General features: G+C 52.5%; 2 protein-coding genes across 30 annotated transcripts; one reads left to right on the forward strand and one right to left on the reverse strand.

Annotated features, from left to right (window-relative positions):
• Positions 1 to 462: 462 nt before the first annotated feature.
• On the forward strand, positions 463 to 3,975 carry TUFM (Tu translation elongation factor, mitochondrial). Its single transcript, XM_007988968.3, has 10 exons — positions 463 to 669; positions 782 to 976; positions 1,288 to 1,454; positions 1,713 to 1,817; positions 1,904 to 2,068; positions 2,215 to 2,347; positions 2,432 to 2,536; positions 2,664 to 2,815; positions 2,911 to 3,030; positions 3,617 to 3,975. The coding sequence occupies exons 1-10, from the start codon at positions 618 to 620 to the stop codon at positions 3,788 to 3,790; spliced, it is 1,368 nt and encodes a 455-aa protein (XP_007987159.3). The 5' UTR covers positions 463 to 617; the 3' UTR covers positions 3,791 to 3,975.
• A 6,105-nt stretch (positions 3,976 to 10,080) lies between these two features.
• ATXN2L (ataxin 2 like) lies at positions 10,081 to 25,216 on the reverse strand. Of its 29 annotated transcripts, none has more exons than XM_037989701.2 (24): positions 24,659 to 25,216; positions 22,792 to 22,828; positions 22,517 to 22,573; positions 22,356 to 22,427; positions 21,832 to 21,982; positions 21,248 to 21,372; positions 18,736 to 18,827; positions 17,506 to 17,706; positions 16,858 to 17,033; positions 16,574 to 16,684; positions 14,930 to 15,124; positions 14,762 to 14,833; positions 14,429 to 14,499; positions 13,956 to 14,251; positions 13,802 to 13,871; positions 13,109 to 13,255; positions 12,905 to 12,977; positions 12,627 to 12,814; positions 12,128 to 12,257; positions 11,916 to 12,037; positions 11,556 to 11,765; positions 11,192 to 11,381; positions 10,829 to 10,865; positions 10,081 to 10,586 (listed from the first exon to the last, which is right to left on the reverse strand). In XM_037989701.2, the coding sequence occupies exons 1-23, from the start codon at positions 24,955 to 24,957 to the stop codon at positions 10,834 to 10,836; spliced, it is 3,117 nt and encodes a 1,038-aa protein (XP_037845629.1). In that variant the 5' UTR covers positions 24,958 to 25,216; the 3' UTR covers positions 10,081 to 10,586; positions 10,829 to 10,833. The 29 variants fall into 29 exon arrangements, with proteins under 29 accessions (XP_037845629.1, XP_037845631.1, XP_037845630.1 ...); XM_037989703.2 differs by having other exon boundaries at positions 10,081 to 10,563; positions 10,824 to 10,865; XM_037989702.2 differs by having other exon boundaries at positions 10,824 to 10,865.
• Between the last annotated feature and the right edge of the window lie 642 nt (positions 25,217 to 25,858).

Consider the following 25,858-nt stretch of genomic DNA (forward strand, 5'->3'; position numbering starts at 1 on the left):
AGCGGAGAGAGAGGTCACACTTCACCCCATCCCCGAAAGGCGTCCAGGACCTGGTCCCCTACCTCCAGCTGCGGCAGAAGGGGCCAGATATCTCGCAAAACCCGGGTAGCGAGTCGGACTCCAGACGACTCGGGGTCTTTCTCTGCCGGGCCCAGGTGGTTCCTGAGCAGTCGGAGCCGCAGCTGCCTCCCCGAGCCCGAGTCCCTCCCTCCGGGTCCGGCCTAGCCCGCCTGACTCCCATGCTGAGCACCTCCACAGCCCGTCGCCCTGACAACTAGTACGCCCATGAGCCTTCGCGGCGCCGGTGCTTTAGGGGACGCTCCCCAGTGCCCCCCACGACCGCCAGAAAGAACTACGTTGCCCCTCAGCCCGTGAGGCCCGAGTGGTGGAAACCCTCTCCATCATTCTCCGCCCCCAAGACACCAGCCCCCTCCATGACGTCTTCAACCGCGGGCCCGACGTCGGCGGAGACGGCCATAGACACTGGCGGCTAGAGGGGCCCGGACTTGCCCTCCCAGTCCTTACTTCCGTCGGAAGTGCCTTCCTGACGCAGGCGCCCTTCCTCTGCTGCACGCTAGGGCGCCTGGGCCCCGTTCCCCGGTTCCCGGGGCGCGAGTATGACCATAATGGCGGTAGTCACCCTGCTGCGCGTGACGCCCCACTTCCGCGGTGAGGGGTCGGGGAGGGCGATGGCGGCCCAGGAACACTTTGGGGGTGTGGTAGGTGGCTGGGTTCGGTTTGACCCCTGCCGTGCCTGACTCCCAAGCTTCGGTCCCGGCAGGTCTCGCCGCCGGCCGGACCTTCCTGCTGCAGGGTCTGTTGCGGCCGCTGAAGACTCCGGCATTGCCTCTCTTGTGCCGCGGCCTGGCCGTGGAGGCCAAGAAGACTTACGTGCGCGACAAGCCACATGTGAATGTGGGTACCATCGGCCATGTGGACCACGGCAAGACCACGCTGACTGCAGCCATCACGAAGAGTGAGTGGGGTTGGGGCGTCCAGTAGCGCCTTATCTACTGATGGGACCTGGAGCCAGGGAGGCAAGGCTAGCAGAGTGTCTGCTGGAGGTGTTTACTGTGGCTCCAAGAGCAGAGGCTGTACCCCAAAGAAGTCACAAGGCAGACCCTTAAGGCCCCCTAACATTTCTTTCTGACCCACAGTTATCTTTGCTGGAAGAGTTAGAGATTGGAGGAGATTATGTATTTAGGTGGGAGGGTTCAGGGGCGTGGTCTAAGCTCTGCCTCTAGCACTGGAACTTTAGCTGAGAGGTGTGTTCTCTTTCTCCTTTAGTTCTAGCCGAGGGAGGTGGGGCTAAATTCAAGAAGTATGAGGAGATTGACAATGCCCCGGAGGAGCGAGCTCGGGGTATCACCATCAATGCGGCCCATGTGGAGTATAGCACTGCCGCCCGCCACTACGCCCACACAGACTGCCCGGGTCATGCAGATTATGTTAAGGTGAGGGTTGCTGGGACACTGGAGACAGGGCCAGAAGCTGCCTCTTGTCAGGATAAATGTTAGGCTTGTGGGGAGGAGATTAAAATATTCAGTGTTTGGATATGAGATGGCAGGTTTGTGGCCATGGCCACTCAGAATGGGTGGTGAGGAGATGATAGAGAAAGGTGGGCCTGAGATTCTAACTGCTACACTTGCCTATATGGATGTGGACTGAAGAGCTCGTTGAACTTGGCTGTTTCCTCTCCTCCTCCTCCCCAGAATATGATCACAGGCACTGCACCCCTCGACGGCTGCATCCTGGTTGTAGCAGCCAATGACGGCCCCATGCCCCAGACCCGAGAACACTTATTACTGGCCAGACAGGTACTCAGAGCCTGGGTAAAGGTGCAGAGGGGAAGAGTGGAGTTGGGCCCCTCTGGATACTGTCCCTGTCTCTCTGCTGTCTACAGATTGGGGTGGAGCATGTGGTGGTGTATGTGAACAAGGCTGACGCTGTCCAGGACTCTGAGATGGTGGAGCTGGTGGAGCTGGAGATCCGGGAGCTGCTCACCGAGTTTGGCTACAAAGGGGAGGAGACACCAGTCATCGTAGGCTCTGCTCTCTGTGCCCTTGAGGTGAAGGCCGGGTCAGGCAGGGTGGCTGCTGCAGAGGGTGGGGCTAGATGGGCACCCAGAGCTCTGCTTTGTGTCTGGGAAGTGGCTCTTGATAATCGAGGGGAGTAGAATGGGGATTTCAGAGTCCTGTCGCTTCCCCTCAACAGGGTCGGGACCCTGAATTAGGCCTGAAGTCTGTGCAGAAGCTACTGGATGCTGTGGACACTTACATCCCAGTGCCCACCCGGGACCTGGAGAAGCCTTTCCTGCTGCCTGTAGAGGCGGTGTTCTCCGTCCCTGGTGAGGACTCTGCCTGTTCCCACACACTCACTCTAGCAGCAGCCTAGCTCGGGGTCCCTGATGTCCTGTCTTATTCCCTCTCAGGCCGAGGCACTGTGGTGACAGGTACGCTAGAGCGTGGCATTTTAAAGAAGGGAGACGAGTGTGAGCTCCTAGGACACAGCAAGAACATCCGCACTGTGGTGACAGGTACGGGAAGCCAGCCTGGGGACCAGGGGCTGACTGCAGGGTGGCCTTACCCCGGCAGATCCCTTGTGCCTTCCCTCCATCTCACACTCGCCTTCCTTCTCCCCACTCCTTTTCCCCTTCCCCCTAGGCATTGAGATGTTCCACAAGAACCTGGAGAGGGCCGAGGCCGGAGATAACCTCGGGGCCCTGGTTCGAGGCTTGAAGCGGGAGGACTTGCGGCGGGGCCTGGTCATGGTCAAGCCAGGTTCCATCAAGCCCCACCAGAAGGTGGAGGCCCAGGTGAGGGCTCCAGGTGACGGTGGGCAGGGCTGAGCCAAGCTGTCCCCAGCATTCCAGCCAAGCCCATCTCACCCTCATTGTTCACTCTCCTCCAGGTTTACATCCTCAGCAAGGAGGAAGGTGGCCGCCACAAGCCCTTTGTGTCCCACTTCATGCCTATCATGTTCTCCCTGACTTGGGACATGGCCTGTCGGGTTATCCTGCCCCCAGAGAAGGTACGGTGGGTGGGAGAAATGTAGGGTGGAGGGAGCATTTTTTTTATCACCTTTGCTTCACTCATAGTTCCAAAGATACACTGTGACAACCCAAGTAACTTTATTTCCTTAGGTGGAAAGGGGCTGCTTGCCGCTGCTAGCCAACAGAAGGGGCATGACTCATGGACTTAGGGGCGGGAGTCCTCATCCAGTGTGCCCTAAGCTGAAGCAGGTTAAAAGCTTAGCTCTGCCAGCATGTACCCACAGAAAGATTTCCTAGAAAAGGTCTCTTCTTTCTGAGAGTTTCACTATGTATGAAAGCTTAGGAAGTCCTGTGACCAAGAAACCTTCATAACCCACAACTTCTAGACATTTTTTCTTCAAGAGCATACCTTAGGAACACTCATCACTGGTCTCTTTCATGTTTTCCTGTTTCGATATGCTGTTTGCATCTGCCTGACAGCCTGGGATGGATGACACTGTCCCCAGGCAGAACCATTCCCCTGCTGCATTCTCCCATGACTCTTTACCTCCGAGGTACCCCAAAAAAACTTAAGGAATGAAGGCATCCTGGAGGCCACGCATGATCCTTCTCTTCCTACTCTAGGAGCTTGCCATGCCTGGGGAGGACCTGAAGTTCAACCTAATCTTGCGGCAGCCAATGATCTTGGAGAAAGGCCAGCGTTTCACCCTGCGAGATGGCAACCGGACTATCGGCACCGGTCTAGTCACTGACACGCCGGCCATGACTGAGGAGGAGAAGAACATCAAGTGGAGTTGAGTGCAGACCTCTGCTCAGCTTCCCTTGCATTTAAGGCCTGTTCTAGCTAGGGCTCCCTCCTGCTTCCAGTGCCCCCTCATGACACAGGCTGCAACCCAGCAGAGGGCAGCTAGGTGGACATTTCCCCTGGTTGGAAGGGTCGGCCTGCCTGACTGGGGAGGTCAGTAAACTTCTGTGAATAGTAAGCCAGCCTGTGTCCTGTGTCCTTTGTGTGAATTGGAGAGGATAGGGGAGGACAAAAAGGGTGTTGAACCCCAGACAGATGGGGAGCTTGTGAGATCCCAGAGCAATTTTAATGGAGAAATCAAGTCCAGTGAGCTTAGGGATTGCCTAGACACAGTAGGATACTGTTGAATAGCCTCCTGGGAAATACTGGGAAAGAATGTTCTATCACTCTGGAGCCAGCATGGCCTCAGCTCAGGTGCCAAACCCACCTTGTTTCCTCGGAATACTAAGTGAATGTCTAGCGTCCATTCACATTCTGTGGGAATGGGGACTGGACAGGCATATCTCAGATGCTCTAGGTTTGCTTTCAGACCGCCACAATAAAGCAGGTCACAAATTTTTTTGTTTCTCAGTGAAGTTATGTTTATATTATAGTTGACCCTTGAACAATGCAGGGCTTAGGGGTGCCAGCCCCCCTCCATGTAGCCACAAATCTACATATAATTTGTTTTTGAGATGGGGCCAGCTTTGCGCAGTGGCAGTATCATAGCCAGTGACTCCATGATGACTTGAAATATAATCAGCATTGGCAATTTTCGACGGTCTCTATGGGGAGGCTGAACAAAGGGAAAAAAGGAAATACAGGGTCTCACTGTCACCCAGGCTGGGTGTGCGGTGGCACCATCCTAGCTCATTGCAGCCTCAGACTCCTGGGCTCAACCTTGGTCTTCCAAACTGCTGGGATTAGAGGTGTAAACTACCGTGTCCAGCTCCTCACATACAACTTGACTCCCCCAAAACGTAACTAAACCTGCTGCCAGCCAGAAGCCTCACTGATAGCATGCAAAAGCATACTTTGTGTGTTATATGTATTATATACTGTATTCTTCAAACTAGAGAAAGTGTTAAGAAAATCATAAGGAAAATATATTCCCTATCAAGTGGAAGTGGATCATCATAAAGGCCCTCATTGCTTCACGTTTCTTAGGAGGAGGCCAAAGGGAGATAGGCAGACTCGGTGTAACCTGTATTTGAAAAAATTCACATGTAAGTGGACCTGTGCAGTTTGAACCCCAATCACTCAAGGGTCAACTGTACACTATATTAAATGTGTAATGTCTAAGAAAACTTTATTTAAAAATACTTGAGCCAAGGCCGGGCACGGTGGCTCACGCCTGTAATCCTAGCACTTTGCGAGGCCAAGGCGGGCAGATCACTTGAGGTCAGGAGTTTGAGACCAGCCTGGCCAACATAGTGAAACCCTGTCTCTAATAAAAATACAAAAAAATAAGCCGGGCATGCTGGCAGGTGCCTGTAATCCCAGCCATTTGGGAGGCTGAGGCAGGAGAATCGCTTGAACTTGGGAGGTAGAGGTTGCAGTGAGCCAAGATCGCACCATCGCACTCCAGCCTAGGCAACAAGAGCGAAACTCCATCTCAAAAAAAAAAAAACAAACAAACTTGAGCTGAGATTGCGCCATTGCACTCCAGCCTAGGTGACAGAGCGAGACTTGTCTCAAAAAAAAAGAAAAAACCTTTTGACCAGGAGGCCGAAGGCGGGCAGATCATGAGGTCAGGAGATCGAGCCCATCCTGGCCAATATGGTGAAACCCCCTCTCTACTAAAAATACAAAAAAATTAGCTGGGCGTGGTGGAGCATGCCTGTAGTCTCAGCTACTCAGGAGGCTGAGGCAGGAGAATCACTTGAACCCGGGAGGTGGAGGCTGCAGTGAGCCGAGATCGCACCACTGCACTCCAGCCTGGCGACAAGGTGAGACTCTGTTTCAAAAGAAGAAAAAATAAAAAAATAAAATTAAGAAAAGAGGCCATGTGTGGTGCCTCGCACCTATAATCCCAGCATTTTGGAGGCCAAGAGTTTCAGAGCAGCCTGGGCAACATGGCAAAACCCCATCTCTACTAAAATATAAAAATTAGCCAGACAGGCCAGGCATGATGGCTCATGCTTGCAACCCCAGCACTTTGGGAGGCCGAGGCGGGCAGATCACCTGAGGTCAGGAGTCTGAGACCAGCCTGGCCATTATGGTGAAACCCCCTCTCTACTAAAAGTAAAGAAAATTAGCCAGGTGTGGTGGCGGGTGCCTGTAATCCCAGCTACTTGGGAGGCTGAGGCAGGAGAATCACTTGAACCCGGGAGGCAGAGGTTGCAGTGAGCCGAGATCACAGCATTGCACTCCAGACTGGGAACAGAGTAAGACTCCGTCTCAAAAAACAAACAAACGAACAAAAACTAGCTAGGCATGGTGGCTTGCATTTGTAGTCCCAGCTGCTCAGGAGGCTGAGGCACAAGAATCACTTGAACCCGAGATGCAGAGGATGCAGTGAGCCAAGATCGTGCCACTGCACTCCAGCCTGGGCAATAGAATGAGACTCTGTCTCAAAAGAAAAGAAAAAGGCCGGTCGTGGTGGCTCATGCCTGTAATCCCAGCACTTTGGGAGGCTGAGGCGGGTGGATCATGAGGTCAGGAGTTCAAGACCAGCCTGGCCAACATGGTGAAACCCCGTCTCTACTAAAAATAAAGAAAATTAGCCGGGTGTGGTGGTGGGCGCCTGTAATCCCAGCTACTTGGCAGGAGAATCACTTGAACCCGGGAGGCAGAGGTTGCAGTGAGCCAAGATTGTGCCACTGCACTCCAGCCTGGGTGACAGAATGAGACTCCGTGTCAAAAAAAAAAAAAAAAAAAGGGCCGGGCACGGTGGCTCAAGCCTGTAATCTCAGCACTTTGGGAGGCCGAGACGGGCGGATCACGAGGTCAGGAGATCGAGACCATCCTGGCTAACACAGTGAAACCCCATCTCTACTAAAAAATACAAAAAACTAGCCAGGCGAGGTGGCGGGCGTCTGTAGTCCCAGCTACTCGGGAGGCTGAGGCAGGAGAATGGCATAAACCCGGGAGGCGGAGCTTGCAGTGAGCTGAGATCGGGCCACAGCACTCCAGCCTGGGCGACAGAGCAAGGCTCCGTCTCAAAAAAAAAAAAAAAGGAAAGAAAAAATAAATTATAAAAAAGAATAAAGAAAATGACTTCTCTAATATGCAGGGAATAAACTGAGTAGATTTTCAAAAACTTGGGAGTGATGACTGGCAAGGATGCCAACACCAAGCAAAGCAAGGCTCGGCAGAGGTTAACAGGCACCCCTATCACAAATGCATCCTGACAAATGAATACACACCCAGGATGGCTAAGATCAGCTCCCAGAAGGGAGGGGCCCTTGGGCCCAACTTAAGAGCTGTTTTGAGAAAATGCAAAACCTGATCTTTGACTCCAGAACAGAGGCAAACTAAGTGAAGCGGGTGAGAGCAGAGAAAGAGGGAAGAACTTTGCAAAAAGAACTGTCCAATGACAGGGCAGATTTGTCTTCTCCTCAGTGCTCAAGGCAAGGCTGCCAAGAGCTGCCAAGGGGAATTTCTGGCTGGCTGAAGGCTAAGTTCCCTTCCAACTTTTGAGATTTCTGCTCAAAGATGGTAAACATACAGTAGTCTCTGCCCTTATCCCTGGTTTCAGTTATCCACTGTCAACCTGGTCTGATTATTTCTGGAATTTTTTTTTTTTTTTTTTTTTTTTTGAGACAGTCTCACTCTGTCACCCAGGCTGGAGTACAGTGGCAGGATCTTGGCCCACTGCAACCTCTGCATCCTGGGTTTGAGTGATTCTCCTGCCTCAGCCTCCAAGTAGCTGGGATTACAGGCACCACCACCATGCCCAGCTAGCTTTTTATTTCTAGTAGAGATGGCATCTCACCATGTTGGCCAAGCTGATCTCAAACTCCTGACCTCAAATAATATACCTTCTTCGACCTCCCAAAGTATGGGATTACAGGGGAACCACTGCACCCAGCTGGACCTTTTTTTTTTTTTTTTTTTTTTCTGAGACAGAGTCTCGCTCTGTCGCCAGGCTGGAGTGCAGTGGCACGATCTCTGCTCACTGCAGCCTCAAGCCATTCTGCTGCCTCAGCCTCCCGAGTAGCTGGGACCACAGGGACGTGCCACGATGCCCAGCTAATTTTTGTATTTTTAGTAGAGACAGGGTTTCACCATGTTGGCCAGGATACTCTCGATCTCTTGACCTCATGAACCACCCACCTCGGCCTCCCAAAGTGCTAGGATTACAGGTGTTAGCCACCGCGCCCGGCCTGGAATTTTCTATTTAACAGTTCCGATTTTAAGTTGAGCACCATTCTGAGTAGTATGATGAAATCTTTTGCCATCCTGCTCCATCCATCCTGTCAGGACGTGAACCATCCCTTTGCCTGTTAGTCACTTTAGTAGTTGTGCTGGTTATCAGACTGATCGTTACAGCACTGCAATGATTTGTGTTCAAATAACCCTTATTTACTCAGTGATGGCCCTGAAGCACAAGAGTATTGTGCCTAATTTAGAAACTAAACCTCATCATAGAAATAGGAAAAAACATAGTATACATAAGGTTTGGTACTATAGGCATCCACTGGGGAGCTCAGATCACATCCCCCACAGATACGGGTGGACTGCTGTACAATCTGCAGTCCTTCCAGAAAGCATCAAAATGACTACTCAGCTGGGCGTGGTGGCTCACACTTGTAATCCCCAGCACTTTGGGAGGCCAAGGCAGAACTGCTTGAGCCCAGGAGTTCAAGACCAGCCTGACCAACATAATGAGACTCTGTCTCTTTAAAAAAAAAAAAAAAGAAAAAAGAAAGAATACTTGTCATATTTCACAGTAGATACCCGTCTCTCCATCTGCACTTCAAACATCCTGAGCCCAGCTGAAGCCTTGCAGCTCCTGCACCACCTCACATCCACCTGAGTGCTCTTGGGACTCCAACTGTGCCCATTTTTAGCATCCAAGTGGCTACCACATAAAATCCTTTTTTTTTTTTTAACCTCTTTAATAACCCCTTTTCTCCTCCCCACCATGCACACCTATTACCAAGTTCCAAATCTGCATACGCTGGGATTCTTCCCCAATACTGTAGCCTTCACTCTTCCTGTCCTGGTCTTAGCCAGCTTTCTCTGGCTTTGGTGAGAGCTGAAACACCCCAGTCTACCACCGAGCACCAGCTACTTCCTTAAAATCCTGGAAAGGTGAAATCATCTCCATTTTATAGACAAGGAAACCAAGGTCAGGTCTCCGAGAAAATTCCCAACCTCCTTTAAAAACTACCTCCTCTGGAGCCTGATGTCATTTCCACATCCCATGCTTCAATCTTTTTGTCCCACCCATAACGCCTAATTTCGCTCCTGCTCCCCAGTAAGCCCAGTTCCCAACCCATCCTTTCCCCTTTTCTCCCACTAACAGCTTCACCTTTACAGCTCTCCTCCACAATGTCAGCTGTGCCTCCATCAGGACTTTAATTACCATAAACATTCACCCTTCAACATAAACAGGTGTATGTAATTCATGAGATACTCCTATTAGAAATGAAACTTTAAATCACACCTTGAGATGAGGCCAAGTTCAAGGTGAGAAAATAGTCACTAGACAGCTGGGTGAGCTATCTACGTAGCAGTTCCAGAGCGAGCCAGGGACAGCACCCTCAGGAACTGTGCCACTGCAGAGTCCCATCCTGGGAAGGGGACTCCCATCTCACATGCCATCCGGTCATCCAGAACCTCAGTCATCAACTACGTAACTTCACAACATCAAGTCTGGAACCTACCTTCAAATCAATGGCACAAGACCCTGATCTGGCTCCCCATCATCCTAGATTTCAAAAACTGACCACCATTTTTTGAGTCTTGCTCTGTCACCAGGCTGGAGTGCAATGGAGTGATCTCAGCTCACTGCAACCTCCACCTCCCCGGTTCAAGTGATTTTACTGCCTCAGCCTCCCAAGCAGCTGGGATTACAGGGATGTCCCACCAAGCCTGGCTAATTTTCGTATTTTTAGTAGAGATGGGGTTTCACCAAGTTGGCCAGGATGGTCTCTATCTCATATTGACCTGGTGATCTGCCCGCCTCGGCCTCCCAAAGTGCTGAGATCACAGGTGTGAGCCACCATGGCCGGCCACTGGACACGATTTTTACATGGAAGTAAAGGAACGGGTGACAATGAGCACCTACCAATGCCACAAAAGACAGCTGTCACCCCACTCTAGTCTCCAAAGAGGAAACTCCAGGCAGGTTAAGTTAGTTTAAAATTTTATTTTTTTTATTTATTTTTTTAATATTTTTATGTAATAAAAAGTAAAAGTCCTTGTCCAGCCATCCTCATGGGGCATCTGTCTGTCTCTCACACAGGTCACTCAAGTTAATGGGAAAGAAAGAACAGGGGGCCCAAGTCTGAAGTTATAAATAATAGAAAATAAAAGATCTTCTGTCTCCAGCGGGGAACAGATGAGAGGATGGGAGGGCAAGACTGGGTGGGGACGGGCAGGGGCAGAGCAGGAACCCCCCACCCCTGCTGGACCCTGGCCCTGCCCTCTGTGAGGCCCCTCCCATTCAAGGTGCTTGGCAGGAATTCCCCAGCTCCCCCGGGGAATGGGGGGGATGGGGGGCTGGGAGTGGTCCGAGCTGCTGGGGGAAGAGACATAGATCACTCTTCCCTCCACTCATGGAGGTCTCAGGTCGCGGCCAGGACAATCTTCAGTTCCCCGGGGGGTGGAAGGGGAGCTGCTGGGAGGGATGAGATTGAACTGGTTGGAGGGGAAAGAGAAGAGAGCAGGAGCATTAGAACCCAAGCAGCTGTCCCTTCCTCCAATGCCGTCCAGTGGGGGCGTGGGGGTGTGTCTGGGAAGGAGCGGCCTCCTCAAGGTGTCTCGGGGGCTGTCAGAAGCACAGGTCAATCGCTGTTTCCCAGTAAGCCAGAGCCCTCACTCATGTGCCCAGTTCAGCCCCCCACACCCCAGTCTGGCCCTGTCTGCTGCACTGACCTTACCTCGGCTAAGTCAGGAGACAGTCGGGGTCACTGAGAGCTGGGGAGGCAGTGGGGAGGGGGGCTGCTGGATCACAACTGAGCGAGGACGGAGGGAAGCAAAGGACAGAGCCAGGAGCAAGCCCCTGGCGGCGGCGACTGTGGCTTCTGCCCACCCTACATACTTCACAGACAGGTGCAGGTCGGCGGGCGCCCTGTGGGACAGCCCTGCCTCCAAGACCCCTCACTCCCCACCCAGAACCCGTGCATCCTGCCCCACCTGCAGCCCCTCAGCTCTTCCATGCCAAATTCCCCCAGCTAATGAGAACTCACGAATCCTGTCATCGGCTCCTCCTGGAAATCCAGGCGCCTGGCCAGGCTGCTCACCTTGGGGGTGTCCGATGTAGGGGTAGGGTGAGGGTGTGGAAGCTGAGAGTGCAGGCACCCCACTCTGGGGCACCGCGCCTTGGGGGGGCCCCCCATGACTCTGGGGTGGGTGCAGCAGCATCACCTGGGGCGGGTGGGGAGCCCCAGGGTGAGGGGGCGGGGCTGCTGTGATTCCAGTTTGGACATGGGCCTGTGGAAAACAAAAAAGCAACAGGGAAGACCAAAGAATCCTAAGACAGACTCTGAGAGCCAGAGTTAGGGAGCACTATGGCAAGGGTGGCACCAGGGTCTTGGGAATGGGATGGCCCCCATGGCAGATGAGCCCTGGCAAACAGACCCAGAAGTGGGACAGCTGGGCTCTTACCTGGGTAACATGGGCCATGTTGGTGAAGCCGTGGGGCAGCTGCTGGTGGTGGATGGCATACACAGCGGCTGGCTGGGGGAAGCTGCTCTGAGGGGACTGGGCAGAAGGTCCCGGTGGCAGAGAGGGCGGCGTGCCTGTCAGGGCCCCTGGGTGGTACAGATTCTGCTGTGGCTGTCCACTGCCCAGGTGTGGGGCCTGCCCCGCCTGATGCTGTTGGGGAGGGGAAGGTTGAGTGCCACCGAAGCCAGTAACTCACTGGCCTCTGGTCCTCGCCACTCAGAAATGACCCCTACCTCTATCCCGCTCTTCTAGCCACCCAATCCTGCACCCTGACCACTCAGCACCCCCTACAGCAGGCACCTGGACAGGACTGGGGGCCGCATGCTGGGATTGCGGCTGGCTTCCAGTAGGCGTGGTAGCCGGCTGCGGCTGGTGGGCATGGAGCTGCGTGGCATGGTGTGGGTAGGACTGGTGAACAGTGGCTGCAGCAGGAAAGAGGGAGAACCAGTGCTGAGCACAACAGAGGGGATTGGCACACAGCCCAGAGCAGAGGGACCAGGCGTAGGACTCACCATAAAGGGCTTGGGGGGTGGGCTGCTCCGCAGAAGGGTACTGAGGGGTAGAGGATGACACGATGGCCTGGGGATGGCTGCCCGACGTCAGCATGCGTGGGTTGCTCTGAAGCATGGGGGCAAACACCGGCTGGCAGGAGAGAGGAGTGGTTGGCACAGCCGCCAGGTGGGAAGGTGTCCTTCTGCCAGTCACTGCGTGCACAGCACTGCTTGGGCCTCCTCACAATCACCCTATTGATTCAACATTCACAACGATCCCAGCCAGCAGACACTATTTCCTCTACACTTCACATACACACATGTCCAATGCCTTGTTACAGGTCCCACCAGAGCCACGGCTCAAGCCCAAGTCTGACAACACCAATCCCACAGCTGGTCAGGCTGGCCAATCCCACCCACAATGCTGCCTGCTGCCCCCAGCCAGCTCCCAAGTCTCTGGAGAAGATGGGATCCCTAGCAGGGGCCCTGGATCCTCACTGCCCTCCTGGGCCGCAGTCACCTGTGAGGGGTAGTGGGCCATGGGCTGCATCATGGCAGGCTGGCCTGGGAACTGCTGAGGGTTGTAGGGTATGTAGGAAGAATAGGGCGTGGCAGCCACCAGAGGTGGGCCAGCAGCCGCGGCGGCCTGCATCATTGGCGGGGCTGAAGCTGGCTGGTGTTGGTCCGAGCGCTGCGGGGGCAGAGAGCCTGGAGGAGGAGGAACAGAGCAGAGATCAAGCTCCACCTGCCAGTAGGCCCTTGGCAGTCTCACCACCTGCCCCTCCCAGACCTGCTCACCTTTTGCTCCCCGGTACTTGCCCTGCTGCCCAGGCACTGAATTGGATACAGGATATGGATACATCTGAGGTGCCTGGGGATAAGGACACAGATGAGGCTGAATGACTTGCTCACGAGTGCCCAGAATAGGCCTGAGCTGGTCCCTCAATCACCTCACCAAATCCCACCCCAATAACCCTGGGCCCAGCCAGTGTCTCTGCATACCTGCACAGCTGGTCCCATGTGGATCTGAGGTATGTAGGAGATGTACTGGGGGCTGTATAGCCCACTCTGGCCTGCTGTCAGCACCGGGATGGAGGGAGTTGAATGAGTCCGGGGTCCCGGAGAAGTTGGGGTACTGGTGGATTTATTCTGCAAAACACAAGAGAGCACAATTTTATTTTGTATCTTCCCCTCTACTCCTGGCCGTGCCTATAGTAGTAACAGCTAACATTCATGAAATGCTGGGTACCAAACACATTCTGCACTTATCTTGATAAAGCCTTGCATTAAACCCTATGAGGAGATGAGCATTCTCAAGTTACAGTTGGGACAGAGAATGTAAGTGAAGTCCAAGATCACAAACCTTCCAAATACAGGGGCTCAAGCCAAGTCAGCTGGCCTCTGTTCATGACTACCCCACTCCAGTACTCCCTCAGTCAAATGCCAAGAACAAAAGAAAAGCCCATTAACCCCTCATCAGACTCACTGGGATCCCTGATCACCCAACCCTGGAGACCTGAGTCCATTTTCCCCAAGCCAGCCCCAAAGTTGCCATCCTTACATTTTTATGACATCTCCTCACACTGCCTGCCAGGCAAGTGGTCCTGGAAGTGAATTGCTCCCCCTATTCATCTATAAGCACTGCCCAAGTCTCCCCACAGAAACCAAAGTCCACTTTCTCCCGTCCCAGCTCACCACAGACAGCAGAGGCTTTGTAGGATTGAATTCCTTAGCATTAGGGTTCAACGTTGATTTCTTTACTTGTCTGTGAGAGAAAATACAGTAAATCTTCACAGCTTGCTCCCATCTCTCCTGCCACCCTCCCAGAGCTCCACTCCGCTCCACTTACTCAGCAACAGGGCCCTCATCCTTGTCTTCTCCCTTGATGAGGCCCACTGGGGGGCTGCCAGTTTGGCTTGGGCAAGGTGGTGGGGGCTGCTCTGGCCCCTCAGTGCCTCCTGCTGGTGCCAGGGGTGGTTTGTCCTCCTTATCCGATACGGACTCTGTCTTGGAGGAGACGGGAGACCCCATGGGCTCTGAAGTCAACAGACCATCAACCTCCTTCTCCTTTCCTTTGGGCTCCTCCTTTAAGATCCGGGGAGGAAAAGGATCCAAGCTGTTCTCAGGGGAGCTACTGGGCTGAAGCTGGAAGGGAGAAATACACACAGTCCAGTATGACCCAAACCCTAGGCCCAGCTTTCCTCTTTCACCCTTTCTTGATCTCATCTCTTTGACCCCTACCCAGTCCTTTGCCTCGTCTACGAACCACTCCCAACCCCTTTACCCTGCTCATATCCCAGGTCACTTCCACAGTTCTCTCACCTTAAACTGGGCCCCAAACTTTCTCAGTTCTTCCAGTTGGAATCGTTTCTGTTCATTCTGAAGACCAGGGACTATGAGAAAACAAGCAAAAAGAAGAAAATACAAAACATTCTTTCTCCAAGGCGGCTACACAGTGCCAATAGAACAGAAAACAAGAAAGCAAAGAAAAAAGAGAAACTCTTGAGAATTACAGAAGTGAAATTACAATCCAAGGGCTGATAGACATTGCCTCTGATTTCCAACAAACTTCCTAACTGACATACTCTCCCCTAGACAAAGGAGCACTAACCCTCAGCAGAAAAAAAACAAAAAACAAAAAAAAACCACCCTCACCTTTCCCAGCTATCCGAGCCAGCTCCTGGGGCTCCAGAGTTCTCCCAGGTTCCTTGGTAGAGAGTTCTTTTACTGTGCAAGGAGAGAGAAATGCCTAAAAGTCCTTCTGTCCAGAACCACAAATCACACTAAATATGCATTAATGGCACTCAAACATCTAGCTCTTACCATCTGTGGGGGCCAGGGAGATCTTTGGAGAAGCTGGGGAAATGGAGCCCACTCCAGGATCTGAGACTGATGAGGTCACAGGGATGGAGGCTGAAGAGGTTGGCACTGCCGAGCCGATGGGAGGCTCAGGACAGGAAGCTGAGATTGGGGCAGGGGCAGCAGACTTGGGAGAACGCGGGGGATATATCCGGCCCACTGGAAGAAAAGGGGGAGCTGTAGGATGGTTACTGCTAGTCAACAGCAGTGAATACAAGGGCCTTACTCAAAACAGCAAGAAAGGTTACACACTATACAACCAGAGTCACCAACTTAAATGTCTAGAAGGTCAAGGTAGGTAACACAACCAGGTAAATGGCCTCATGGGCATCATCGGTGACTGGAATGCTTAAAGGGGTGGCTAGGATTCCAGTCAACCTGAGCTATGCAGCAAGGCAAGCTCAGTTCGTAGAACTTCCTGTAATCCAAAAGAAACTAAAATTTTCTATGGCTTCTACTGTTTTATTTATGTAGAGACAGGGTATCGCTCTGTTCCCCAGACTGGAGTGCAACGGTATGATGCCATCTCACTGCAACCTCAGCCTCCTGGGCTCAAGCGATTCCCCGCCCCCAGCCTCTCAAGTAGCTGGGAGCACAGGTGCACGCCATCAGGCCTAGCTAATCTATCTTTTTATTTTTTGCAGAGGGGTTTTGCCATGTTGCCCAGGCTGGTCTTGAACTCCTGGGCTCAAGCAATCTGCCTGCCTCAGACTGTTTTAAAAGTTAGCAAATGGCGGCCGGGCGCGGTGGCTCAAGCCTGTAATCCCAGCACTTTGGGAGGCCGAGACGGGCGGATCACGAGGTCAGGAGATCGAGACCATCCTGGCTAACACAGTGAAACCCCGTCTCTACTAAAAAATACAAAAAACTAGCCGGGCGAGGTGGCGGCGCCTGTAGTCCCAGCTACTCGGGAGGCTGAGGCGGGAGAATGGCGCAAACCCGGGAGGCGGAGCTTGCAGTGAGCTGAGATCCGGCCACTGTACTCCAGTCTGGGCGACAGCGCGAGACTCCCTCTCAAAAAAAAAAAAAAAAAAAAGTTAGCAAATGGCAGGATGTGGTGGCTCATGCCTGTAATCCCAGCACTCTGGGAGGTGCGGTGGGCGGATATTGAGATCAGGAGTTCGAGATCAGCCCGGCCAACATAGTAAAACCCTGCTTCTACTAAACATACAAAAAATTTAGCCAGACGTGGTGGCGGGCGCCTGTAATCCCAGCTACTCGGGAGGCTGAGGCAGGAGAATCGCTTGAATCCGGGAGGTGGAGGTTGCGGTGAGCCAAGATGACGTCACTGCACTCCAGCCCAGGTGACAGTGCGAGACTCCGTCTCAAAAAACCAACCAACCAAAAAAAAAAAACCCAGAAAAGTTAGCAACTGATTCAAATCTAAACAAAGGATGTCTGCCAAACAGACACAACCCATGAACTGCCAGGTTGAGATTTCTGCACTAGGGAAATTAAAGAACTATTTCCCAACATGACTAAATCCCAAACGCCCAAAATATCTATCTTAAAATTATCTCCCATTCCAGCATTTGTAACAACTGGACATATTTACATCTCTTTACAAATTTCCATCCATTTCTTCATCCAACACTACTAAAGCTTTACCTGCAGGAGGAGGTGGAACAGAAGTTTCTCCAGAAGGCCTATTACTGGGTGAAGACAGAGTCTTGGCACCTCTCAGAGGCCGCTGTGCCTTTGGGGACATGCGGGAAGGGCCTGTTTGTTTTTTTTTTTTTTTAAGATGAAGAAAACGTCAGAGGAGGCAGACGACCTATTATATTCCCACCAATGCAGTGTCATTCCAATCCATCCACACGCCTCCAGTTACCCTCCTACCTCCTCGGCATCCCCTTCCCTGCCCTGCCCCTCAAAGTTACCTCATAACTTACCTCCATTGATACCACGGGCCTCAGAACCTGGGCCAGGACTGCTATTGTCCAGATGGTGAGGGCCACGAGGTGGCAAAGAGCTAAGGCCAGGCCGACCGCCCCGAGAGCTGCTGCATCGAACTCCTCCCCGGGGACCTTCCCGGACTCGCTGAGGCAGAGGGATATACTTCCCCTCCCTGAGGAAAGAGTTCAAATAAGGCCAGGTAGCCACGAAACCCACATTTTCTTCTTCTTCTAAAGTCTCTCCCTTCTGCCCCCAAACACACATACACTGCCTGGCTCCAGCTCCAGATTCCACTTGAAGATCTGCCCCAGTTTAATGTTCTACGGCTACAGACTTATGACCTTATGTGACATCAACTCTGAGCCAACCAACCTGGCCAATGCTCCACAATTCTACAACTCCTGACCTATGACAAAGTTAGGATCACACCATAGTTCCAGGGACAGTTTTTGTAAGACACAAGGAATCTAGTTACATTTCACTTTTATAAAAAGAAATAGCACATATATAAAAATGAATACAGAGAAAAAGAGAACGTAAACCAATATTTTGAAACTTAAAACCACAGCACCCATCAATTCTGGGCCCAGGCCCCAGGACATTCCCAGAAGCCCCAAATAGTCCTAGCTGTTCACGACAGTCACCTGGATGCCAAGCTGGGGCTCTCCCGCCCCGAGCCCTGCCGCTGGACCGCACTGTGCTTCTCCTCTTCAGTGCGCCCATCATCGTTCTCCATGGCGATCCGCAGGCGGTACTGGGGGCTTGATTCAATCTCTCGAGCCAACTGGGCTGCACGCAGCTCTCGCTGACGAAATTCTTCTGAGTTGTCCTTTTCTAAGGGCACCCTGAGACAGCACCCACAGACCACCACCATCCCAGTGCAAGGGGACAAAAGAGGAAAGAAGAAAAAACATTTCAACAACTCCAATCACCAGTTCAGGCACGTAAGTATTTAATCGTTTCTTTTTTTTTTTTTGAGACAAGTGTCTCGCTCTGTCGCCCAGGCTGGAGTGCAGTGGCACCATCTCGGCTCACTGCAAGCTCTGCCTCCCGGGTTCACACCATTCTCCTGCCTCAGCCTCCCGAGTAGCTGGGACTACAGGCGCCCGCCACCACGCCCGGCTCATTTTTTTGTATTTTTAGTGGAGACGGGTTTTCACCATGTTAGCCAGGATGGTCTCGATCTCCTAACCTCGTGATTCGCCCGTGATTCGCCCGCCTTGGCCTCCCAAAGTGCTGGGATTACAAGCATGAGCCACCACGCCCAGCCAGTATTTAAACCTTTCAACTCAACATCTGGCTAACAGGCACCGACTGCGTCCCAGGTAGACCACCAGTCCCAGGTAGAGCACCAAGGCTTATCTGGGAATGTCAAGAGCACTTACGTGCTTAAAACCTTTGAGGGAGGCTGGGTGTGGTGGCTCACGCCTGTAATCCCAGCACTTTGGGAGGCCGAGGTGGGCGGATCACAAGGTAAGATCGAGACCATCCTGGCTAACACAGTGAAACCCTGCCTCCACTAAAAAATACAAAAAATTAGCCGGGCATGGTGGCAGGCGCCTGTAGTCCCAGCTACTCAGGAGGCTGAGGCAGGAGAATGGCGTGAACCTGGGAGGCGGAGCTTGCAGTGAGCCGAGACTGCGCCACTGCACTTCAGCATGGGCTATACAGCGAGACTCCATCTCAAAAACAAAACAAAACAAAACAAAACAAAACCTTTGAGGGAATAGTTCCACAAGGTAGAGTAGGAGCAGGGACGGTGACCCTGGACACCCAGAGAAAAAGGAGCAAAAACTATGTTCTCCTGGAAACCTGTCTTCACTTAGTGACCCCGTATCACCAACACATCACCTAGAGAGCACCAAGACACTCACGTATAAGAAGAAAGACTGCTATCATAGGTGGTCTTCACACCGTAGTTCTCCTCATTAAACTTGAACATTTCATTGGGGTCCCATCCATTGGACTGGGGAGGGAGAAAGCAGGTTTTAAAATCCAGCAAGAAAAGCAACATTGACAAGTCACTTCCCTTCCATCAGATTAAAAACTCCAAGATGTGACCAAATTGGCTGGGCACAGTGGCTGAAACCTGTAATCCCAGTAGTCTGGGAAGCTGAGGCAGGACGATCTCCTGAGGTCAGGAGTTTAAGGCCAGACTAGGCAACACAGCAAAGAGTCCATCTCTACAAAAAAATAATGAAACAGGTGGGTGTGGTGGTGCATGCCTGGGGTCCTAGCTACTTACTACTCAGGAGAGTGAGGAGAGAGGATCACTTGAGCCCAGGAGTTTGAGGCTGCAGTGAACTATTATGGCACCACTGTACTCAGGCCTGGGCGACTGGCTGGGGGTGGTGGCTCATGCCTGTAACCCCAGCACTTTGGGAGGTGGGTGGATCACCTGAGGTCAGGAGTTTGAGATCAACCTGACCGATACAGTGAAATCCCATCTCTACTAAAAATAAAAAATTAGCCATCCGTGGTGGCGCATGCCTGCAGTCCTAGCTGAGGCAGGAGAATCGCTTGAACCTGGGAGGCATAGGTTGCCGTGAGCTGAGATCGAGCCACTGCACTCCAGCCTCCAGCCTGGTTGACGGAGCAAGACCCTGTCTCAAACAAAAAACAAAACAAAACAAACAACAACAACAAAAACCCGGGCAACAGAGCAAGATTCTGTCTCAAAAATAAATAAATAAGTAAACAACAGTGAAAAAAAATAAGGATGTGGCTGGCAAAAGTAATCAATTAATAATTGTAATTACTAACAGCAATTTTTTTTTTTTTTTTTGGCAACAGAGTTTCATTCTTGTTGCCCAGGCTGGAGTGCAATGGCACCATCTTGGCTCACCGCAACCTCCATCTCCTGGGTTCAAGCAATTCTCCTGCCTCAACCTCGCCAGTAGCTAGGATTACGGCATGTGCCACCACACCCAGCTAATTTTGTATTTTTAGTAGAGATGGGATTTCTCCATGTTGGTCAGGTTGGTCTCAAACTCCCAACCTCAGGTGATCTGCCTGCCTTGGCCTCCCAAAGTGCTGGGATTACTGGCTTGAGTCACTGATCCCGGCCTGCAACTGTTAATAATTACTAACAATTGCAGCAGAAATTAGCGATAACTAGTAAACCTGAAAAGTCAAAAGATCTAACAAGTCTATGTCCAAGACATCCCAGAAAAATTCTGGCACATGTGCGTAGGGAATACAAGTTCTCAAAGTCCAGCAAGGTACTATTTTTAGTAGCAAAATAATGGAAACAAAATGCAGATGAGTAACGAAAAGGACAAATACAATTTGCTGCGTATACATATGTGTGTGAATATAAAGAAAACATTACACAACAATAAAAGCAAAGAACTAGATCTATGTATCACCACGAGAAGTTCGAAAAGGCAAAAAAAGCGAATTCTTGTACAAACCAAACATAACAAAGCAATAATGTATTCATTCACAAGACATTTGTTTCTCAACAGACATTCTTGCTATGATGCCCAGGCTGGAGCACAGTGGCCATTCACAAGTTCAATCGTAGTGCACCAAAGCCTGAAATGATTCTCCTACCTCAGCCTCCTGAGTAGCTGGGACTATAGGTGTGGGACCACCATGCTCAGCTCTATTCATGAGCAATTTTTTTCTTTTTTTTTTGAGATAGCCTCACTCTGTCGCTCAGACTGGAGTCCAGTGGCACAATCTCAGCTCACTGCAGTCTCAAAATCCTGGGCTCAAGTGATCCTCCTGCCTTGGCCTCCTAAGTAGCTGGGACTACAGGAACGAGCCATTGTGCTCAGCCTCATGAGAGATTTTAAATGTCTCAGAGTAGCTGATTTTGGGAAGAGAAACAGGTCTACACAATAATCTATACTTTTTGTTATGTTGAAAAATAATGTAATGTAAATGCTAGGAATGGTTAATTATAGATAGTAAGAAAATAAGTTGATGTTTTGGTTTTTTTTTTGACAGGGTCCAGTCAGGCTGGAGTGCAGTGGTATGATCACAGCTCACTGTAGCCTCGACCTCCCTGGGCTCAAGTGATCCTCCCACCTCAGCCTCCCAAGTAGCTGGGATTACAGGTACATGCCACCAAATCTTGCTAGCTTTTATATATCTTGTTGCGACAGGGTTTTGCCATGTTGCCCGTGCTGGTCTCCAACTCCTTGACTCAAGTGATCCACTGGCCTTGGCCTACCAAAGTGCTAGGATTACAAGCCTAAGCCACTGCACCCAGGTGAGAATAAGTAGTTTTACTTTGCTATTTTCTATACCTTTCTATTTGTTATCTGACCACCATCAACAGGCAACAGTAAATATTTCCCTCCCCCTTCAAATGAACCTCACTGTCAACAACCCATTCTGTCTGTCAAGCTCCCAGGTTCTCAGGGAAGGAGGCTATACCATGTCGGACTCGAGGTCGTAGTCGTCGCTGTTGCTGTCACCCCCCTCCCAGCGCTGAAGCACCTTCTCTTTGTGTTCCCCATTCACTTTCGAGTTCATGGCAATGGCTGAATCGGTGAACTTGTCTGTGGGGGCAGAGGTGAAGATCAGCAGTCAGGCCCTATTTCACAGACTTCTTTCCAATATCTCCCAACCCCACTCCCCATAAGTAGTAGTTCAGGAACAAAAAGTTTAAGAAGCCCAGAGTATGTGTGCCTGTGTGTCAGCATAGCCAGGGGGTGGGGAGGCAAAAGAAGAGTAAAAGAAGTCTATCAAGATTATGATTCCAAAGGAAAAAGAAATTAAAAACAAGCAAAGAAGATACGAAGAACGACAACACAGGCTGGAATTCATTCCATTATATATTAGACATCAAGACGTATTTTTAAGAAAAAAAAATCCATCCACCTCGCTCAGAAAAAATAAGAAATAAAAAAAAAAAAAAAAAAGAAACCAAACACATCACCTTGTTCCACCTGCACACAAACTGCCCTCTGTCCTCTATGCACACAGAGCAGGTCTGAGGTAAGAGCCTAGGACAATACCTTTAGTAGCGTAGTTAAAGTCAACATTTCGGAAGTGAACGAGCATGACATCACTTGGCTTAAACACCATGGTGTCCACAATGTCCTCCCGACGAGGGCCACCTGCTGGCTCAGATGCTTTCCGGTGCACAGCATCCACTGCTAGTTCAAACTACAAACACCCCATTCCCCACACCCACGGGTCAGTTTCAAGAAATGTGAAGGCAAAAATAGGACTGGATTTCTCTTACCCGTCCCTAACTTTTCACAACACTACATCCTCAATACGCTTGGAACCAAGTGCATTGTTTTCTCAACAACAGCCACAGGACTTACCAAAGTCTCACAAAAATTTAAACTTAAATACTTTAACGTAAAAGTACCCAGCCCTCAAATGTATCTTTTCTCCCTGCAGCACTATTCAGCACAGGCTCACAGAAACAACTAAAGGCATACTCTGACATCACCCAACTGACACCTTCAATCAGCCTATTTCACTCTCCTACTCTGCAACTCCAAAAATAATCAAATTTGAGTACACTGACCTTTGAGCTTAGCGTCTTGAATATACCCTCATAGGTGGTACCATTTTTCACCTTTACATCACAAGTGGAACCCTGGCAGAGTGGGAAAAAGAAGAAAAATGTTTCCAGAAAGTAGATGCATTACGTTCCTCAAACAACCTAGGGGTTAGGTACCAACTTACCACAACAGCTGTAAGGAAATGCAGCATTCTGGAATTGTTGTAGACGCCTTCAAACACCTGTCAGTTAAAATACGAGGGAGAATTAAAGGAGTAATCAGTCAACACCTCACTGTCTTTTCTAAATGCCCGCACTCTATTCATTCTGCTTTGTGTGTGCTGGGCCCACAGCCCTCCTGAGTACATTAGACTCTATCGAGACGTAATGTGCTCTATATTTCCACATTATGCATCTTTTAGGTCCATGTAGCTTAAAAAGGGTGGGAGAAGACACTCACAGGTGACTGTGGGGGTCCCTTTCCTGTGCTCTGTCCCCTACAAGAGAAGAAAACAAGAAATTAATTACGTCTGTTCAAGCCCTCTTAGACCACTATGAATGTGATGTTAAATTCTAGAAGTATATACCACCTGATGCTGATTTAGACTACAAAATCGTTAATTAGTATGATTTTTCTTTTCTATTTTATTTCTTTTTTTGAGACAGGGTCTCCCTCTGTTGCCCAGGCTGGGGTGCAGTGGCGCCATCTCAGCTCACTGCAGCCTCAACTTCCCAGGCTCAAGCGATCTTCCTGTCTCAGCCTCTCGAGTGGCTGGGACTATAGGTGCACACCAGCACTCCTGGTTTTTTTGTTTTGTTTTGTTTTTTAAATTTTTAGTAGAGATGGGATTTCCTATCTGTGTTGCCCAGGCTGGTCTCGATCTCCTGGGCTCGAGGGATCCTCCCACCTTTGCCTCCTAAAGTGCTGGCACTACAGGCGTGAGCCACTGCGCCTGGCCAACAAATAAGATTTTCAAACTCTCACCTTGTAGAGAAAGAAAGAAATAGACGTTAAAAAGGCAGCAAACACATTTCCTCCAAATCCTAGCAAAAAAGATCTCAATCGACAGTGGTTCTCAATTGCTCTAAGAACCAACGAGAGAGAGGCTAGGGCTGCAGACTACCAACACATCAATGCTACAATATTAATCAAAAACCCACCCCAGCTGTGCGGGCAAAAGCTCCAGGAGTGCAGCTTCGGAACTACCTAGCTCAGGCATATTACCTCCCAAACAGAAAAGACAATCATTTTCAGCAGCCTGACGGCTCAAACTGTGGGAGGAGGGATATCCCCTCCACACCCCATTCCCTCGACCTCATGACTCATTCAGCCCGTTACCCACTCTGCGGGGGTCACCAATCGCCAGGTAACCCTGCTTGTCGCTGGCTGATGTAACCGGCGGTTGAGGAGGGCGAAGAGGGGGCCGCTGGCAGGGCTGGGGGACAGCGCAGCCGCAAAAGCCATCCACCGGGAGGCCTCGCCCGGTCTGCGCCTGCGCACTAAAGCCCACGGGCCTTTTCGAACCCCCACCTCCCGCGATCAGAGCCCACTGCGCCTGCGTGTGCCGCCACTATTAATTCCATTAACACACACACGCGCACAGGAAAATCTGAACAGGGCCTCCACTACTCATGCACAGCCACCAGACGAGCCCCTCCACGAACCAGCCCCTGCCCTAGGTGTTCCCGCGGCGCGCGAATGCCCGGGTCATGAGACCGAGCATCCACGCGCACGTACGGGAAGGGGGCGCGCGCGCCAGAGGCTCCCGGCCCGCAGTCCTCCCAGTCATCCCTCCTTCCGTCCCCCCGCCCACCTCGCTCCCCTCCTACTGGCCAGACCGGGAAGGGGGAGGCAGCAACCCGCTCCCAAGTCCCTCCCTCCCCATTGGCCAAACTGTGGGCCGCGCGCCCCCCTCCATTGGCTACGGCCGGGGACCCCTTCCCGCAGCAGACTCCCCATTGGCTGAAGCCGGGGACCGCGAGACCCTTCGTGGTAATGGAACCGGGGACCCCGATCAGCTCCTCGCCCCCCCCAACTCCCCGATCCGACGGCGCCGGCGGGATGCGCCCCGCCTCCCCTGTAGGACGGGGCTGCGAGCCCTGACTAGGCCCCGAGAGCCGAGCGCGGCCCCTCAGTGCTCCGGTGGCCGCCCGGGGACCCTTTCCCTCCGACCTGTTCGGACCTGAGGGGGCCCTCCCCCAGCTTCACGGGGACTACCCACCCAGCCGGTGCCCCTCACGGTGCCGGATTGGGGTCTGCCCCGCCGGAACCGAGCCGCCGCCTCCAGGTGGCCGCAGGTCCCTCGCCCGGAGCCCACCCTCCTCACCTGGCGCTGCCGATGGCGGCGGCCCCTGGCCTCTCCTGGTGCTGCTGCTGCAGCGGCGGCTGCGGCGCCAAGATGCCTTCGGCTCCCCGGCGGAGCCCGCTCCCGGTAGTGGCCACAGGCCCTAGGCAGGGGGAGGCGGCCGCTGGAGGCCCGGGAGGAGCCGCGGAGGTGGCCAGCGGCCCCGGGAGGCCGCCGTTGGGAGGGCTGGTGCCCCCGGGGGGCCGGCGGGCCACGGCCTGTTGCGTGGGGGGCGGCTGCTGGGGCTGGGAGGGCTGTTGTGGCGGCTGAGGCTTCAACATGATGGCAGCGTCCGGAAGGGGAATTAGAGGGAAGGGAGGGAGAGAGGGGGCCGGGGCTGGGGCCCCGCTGGAGAGCGCGGGAAGCGAGGGGGATCGGGCAGCCGGGGCCCGCCGTTGGCGGGCGGGGGGAGCCCCGCGGTGTCGGGGGTGGAGAGAGAAGACCGCGGCGCGAGGAAGCGCCGCGAGGCGGAAGGGGAGGGGGTCTCGCGGGCTGGAAAGCGAGAGGGCGCGAGCCGGGCTGGCGCGCGTGCGCGTCGCCGGGGCGCGGAGAGGGAGGAGCGCGCGGGCGGGAGCTCCCGGGGGGGAGGGGCGGCAGGAGCGAGCAGTGGCGCGAGGTGCCGCGCACACTGGCGCGGTTAGCTCCCGGCGGGAGGGGGGAGAGAATCAAGTCGGTGAACCTCGCACCCCTAGCCCTGGGAGTGGGTAAGGAGCGGCGCGGGCGCTCACGCGCGCCAAGGATTTAGGGTCTCAAGGTCTCAAACCGCCTTAGAAGCCGGCGGCCGCTGTCGCTTCACAATGAGCGTGTGAGGCGCTGGGGGAGGAGCCGAAGACGCCAGAGGAAGGGCCGGCCGCTCCGCCCACGCCGGCTCTGCGTCGCGATGCCTCCGCGGGAGTGTGAGGCGGCACGTCGTGCGTGCTGCTCTTCCGCCACCTGGGGGCCCGTGGGCGGAGCCTTAAGTGCCAAAATATCTCCGGGCCTGGACCACCCGAGCGACTGCGGTTTTAGGCAGGTAGTAGGTTTCGCAAGGAGCTACCCCCTACCCTGTTTAAGTAACAGACTGATGAGCATTAAAGTGATTCGTTTGAGCGTGTTGATCTTTGCAGATAAGTTTATGCCTCGTACTAAATTTAAATTTTTGTGATTTTGACCTAACTTGTTCCTCCATGCCCGAGAATGAGT

This window comes from Chlorocebus sabaeus, chromosome 5, assembly GCF_047675955.1.
Source record: "Chlorocebus sabaeus isolate Y175 chromosome 5, mChlSab1.0.hap1, whole genome shotgun sequence".
In the NCBI taxonomy this organism is placed as follows: Eukaryota; Metazoa; Chordata; class Mammalia; order Primates; family Cercopithecidae; genus Chlorocebus; species Chlorocebus sabaeus.